We start from the raw sequence: 3,444 nt of genomic DNA on the forward strand, positions 1-3,444 counted from the left end.
TGATGCATTGCATCAAACTCAGAACAACAGTGGTCTTTGTGTGAAGATAGAAGACAGTAGGGAGATGTTGAAACTAAATTCAAGACAGAAATTCCCACTGACTAGTTTTATATTTGATGTGAAAGCTTCTATTATGCATTTGCCACACTCACAGCAGCAATATTTATACTGTGTCAAGGCTCACTGAGATAAAGCTACCTATGCGGGAAAGGCTTTATGATAATTTCTGATGCAGTGACAGGCCCCTTGACTGGCTGAAGAATGTCAGTCGTGCACCCTTACGATTTCGCCTGTATGAACACCTTGACAGAGGCTATATCACCTTGGGGAATAATTTCAGCTCGAGGGCCATGTCGTGTTTCAAAAGTGAAGGGCTGCACAGACCAGACCGATACATTTGTCAAAAGCAATTTCCAGGCCAGAAAAAAATGCAGTTATTTAAAAACAGAAAGTATGTCAAATTTATAATGGTCCCATCTAGATTTAGACATTCAAGAGTGGCATGGGCTCGCAGATCCAGGCAGCAAGTAGCCCACTACTGGGCTTTGAAACGTTTACCTCAGGGGGGGTGCACTTCAGCAAAAAGCCCCATGATATTTGATGTAATTCAAGGTTTTGTGCCAGCACATAAACGCGCATCAGTCCACACAACCCTATTAGTCATATTGTCACTTCAATAGAGCTGGAAAAGTTCACATCCATGGAATAAACATGCTTGGTGATGTAATTATAGTATTTCACTCATTGCAAGTCAGGGACATGTAGTAGACTATACCAGATTTATAGGGCACAAATGCCCACTGAAAAAAATGTAAAGGAACAGATGCACAATACCGTGGCGCTTTATTCAAATACAACTTCAAACATGGAAATACCACAGGTATGCCAAAATGTACACGATAAAAACAGAACACACAATAAGTGCAGTTGTATCAACAAAGCCAAAAATCAAAACCAGCTTCTCTGAAGCCACTTTTCCTCAGATGAGTAGATGCAAGTTCATACATTTAAAAAGTCCTAAAGTTCTACCAAGCAAAACATTGTTGAACCATTTTGAAGCAGAATGTCCTGAGATGACCCCATATCACTGTTTGCAGGGTTATACAGTCTTCTGCTGTCCCTTCTTTCCAATCAGTGACTTATGGATATGAGGGATGACACCTGAAAAAGGGAAACAAATGATAAGTGGAATCAAACATGACAAATCAAAAACCAAGAAAATGGTACAATAACAATACTAGTGGGAAACAATACAAAATAACTGTTACACTTACCACCACCAGCAATGGTTGCTTTGATGAGAGAATCCAACTCCTCATCGCCTCTAATGGCCAGTTGCAAGTGACGTGGAGTGATACGCTTGACCTTCAGATCCTTTGATGCGTTTCCTGCCAGCTCCAGAACCTGAAGTTGAAGAGCTTGCAGGTAAATATCACTGACTAGTGTGAGCCATGAACTGCGATTGCATACATGGTTTTATGCAATAAAACGCCACAAAATGAGTATTTTCAACATGCGTTACCTCAGCAGTTAGGTATTCAAGAATAGCCGCGCTGTAAACAGCTGCAGTCGCGCCAACTCGACCATGGCTCGTTGTTCTGGATTTCAGATGTCTGTGAATACGGCCCACAGGGAACTGAAAAACAGGGCGGGAAACGTTATATGCATTTGTTTACCCAACTAGCCGTCAGTAAATTGCGAGCAAATTCCACTGAAAAAGGTTTGCGTGACTCCCCACCCTATTTGGCAGTTTGTTAGCAGATTACGAACATTTAGTAATCTTTAGAAAATGGTGTAGTTTTGAGTGGCTATAGATTCACCCTCACAATATTAGTTATAGTTAAATCGTTCGCAAATTAACAATAAAGTTAGCCTACAATACCACACACGTATCATTGGCGCTAGCGTTAGCATTGCTAGTAAGCAACGAATGAATGTACTCACCTGCAAACCCGCCCTCTGTGAGCGCGAAATGGCCTTTGTCTTAGTCTTCCCGGAGTCTTTTCCAGCCTTCCCACCAGCCTGCAATACACATTTTTATGGTATGGATTATTTTATGTATTGATGCAAGACAGCCGTATGTGTAATTAGCCTGTTTATTCTACAGCGCGTGTTAGGGTTTTGATGATAACCAGCCAATGGCAAGCGATTCACATTACTAATGTCAGCTAGCTAGCCAACGTTAGGTAAAGAATATTACTTTTGCTAACTAACACAAATACGGCCAATCCTCACGGTAAACCCATTGAATAAAGTGATGGATTTAGTATTGAAGAGTAAAAAAAAATACCATTTTATATGATATCCTGACTATTTGCAGCTGCACAGATCCTCGCCGAGCACTTGTCTAGTTTGAACAACTAGTTCCGCCTCAGATTTCCATGCATTTATGAAGCGGCGCTTGATCCGGGACTTTGCATGGAGAAAGTCAGCCAATCAACTCTCGAATTCATTTTTTGGCATAGCGCTTAACCAATCACAATGCAAAAATACTCACTGTGCGGGAAAATGTGACACGTCATTTCTCACTGGATGTTGGATTATGTCGTTTCTATTCTCAATTTATGTTATTATATTAATCATAATGATTTCAAGAGCAAAAAACAAACAGGCAATAGATCATGACAGGTCAACCAATAGAGGCCAAGTATTTAAAAGCTGCAGCCTCTTCTTCTTCTTCTTCTTCTTCTTCTTCTTCTTCGGTGAGGTTTAATCGCGGTTGGCATCCAATATGTTGCATTACCGCCACCAACTGAACTATAGTATACATCCATTACACTTTGTGATACAAAATGAGAAAAGGGGAAACGGGAAAAATGTAATAAAAATAAAAATATTACCCTACCAACTAACCCTACACTCATTAAAACCCACCACCTTATTCCACTACTTTAACCCTATCTGATCCTACCCCAGGCCAACACAGGACACTACCACTCAACACACCATGTAACTCTTCTGAATTCCAATCTCGTACCACCAAGTACTTCTCTGCAGCTGCCACCACAACATCTATTTTCTGTGACATACGTTTTTCTCTGCGGTACAGTTGAAAACCATTGCTATGAACTACACTACCAGTCAAAAGTTTGGACACACTTTTTCTTTATTTTTACATTTTTTTTTACATTGTAGAATAATAGTGAAGACATCAAAACTATGAAATAACACATATGGAATCATGTAGTAACCAACAAAGTGTTAAACAAATCAAAATATATGTTATATTTTAGATTCTTCAAATAGCCACCCTTTGCCTTGATGACAGCTTTGCACACTCTTGGCATTCTCTCAACCAGCTTCATGAGGTAGTCACCTGGAATGCATTTAAATTAACAGTTGTGCCTTCTTAAAAGTTAATCTGTGGAATTTATTTCCTTCTTAATGCGTTTGAGCCAATCAGTTGTGTTGTGACAAGGTAGAGGGGTATACAGAAGATAGCCC

General features: G+C 40.0%; 1 protein-coding gene across 1 annotated transcript; it reads right to left on the reverse strand.

The window, feature by feature from the left end:
* Positions 1-826: 826 nt before the first annotated feature.
* On the reverse strand, positions 827-2,401 carry LOC121554304 (histone H2A.Z). Its single transcript, XM_041867805.2, has 5 exons — positions 2,291-2,401; positions 1,945-2,022; positions 1,523-1,636; positions 1,275-1,404; positions 827-1,161 (listed from the first exon to the last, which is right to left on the reverse strand). Exons 1-5 carry the CDS (start codon positions 2,291-2,293, stop codon positions 1,100-1,102), a joined length of 387 nt encoding a protein of 128 aa, XP_041723739.1. The 5' UTR covers positions 2,294-2,401; the 3' UTR covers positions 827-1,099.
* Between the last annotated feature and the right edge of the window lie 1,043 nt (positions 2,402-3,444).

Source organism: Coregonus clupeaformis, chromosome 39 (genome assembly GCF_020615455.1).
Source record: "Coregonus clupeaformis isolate EN_2021a chromosome 39, ASM2061545v1, whole genome shotgun sequence".
In the NCBI taxonomy this organism is placed as follows: domain Eukaryota; kingdom Metazoa; phylum Chordata; class Actinopteri; order Salmoniformes; family Salmonidae; genus Coregonus; species Coregonus clupeaformis.

What these genes read in the sequence shown, in the direction of transcription:
- LOC121554304 (XM_041867805.2), bottom strand. An exon ending in CACAGAGGGCGGGTTTGCAG is followed by an intron (nt 1,637 to 1,944) that starts GTGAGTACATTC and finishes CCTGTTTTTCAG; the next exon opens with TTCCCTGTGGGCCGTATTCA. An exon ending in TTGAATACCTAACTGCTGAG is followed by an intron (nt 1,405 to 1,522) that starts GTAACGCATGTT and finishes CTTCAACTTCAG; the next exon opens with GTTCTGGAGCTGGCAGGAAA.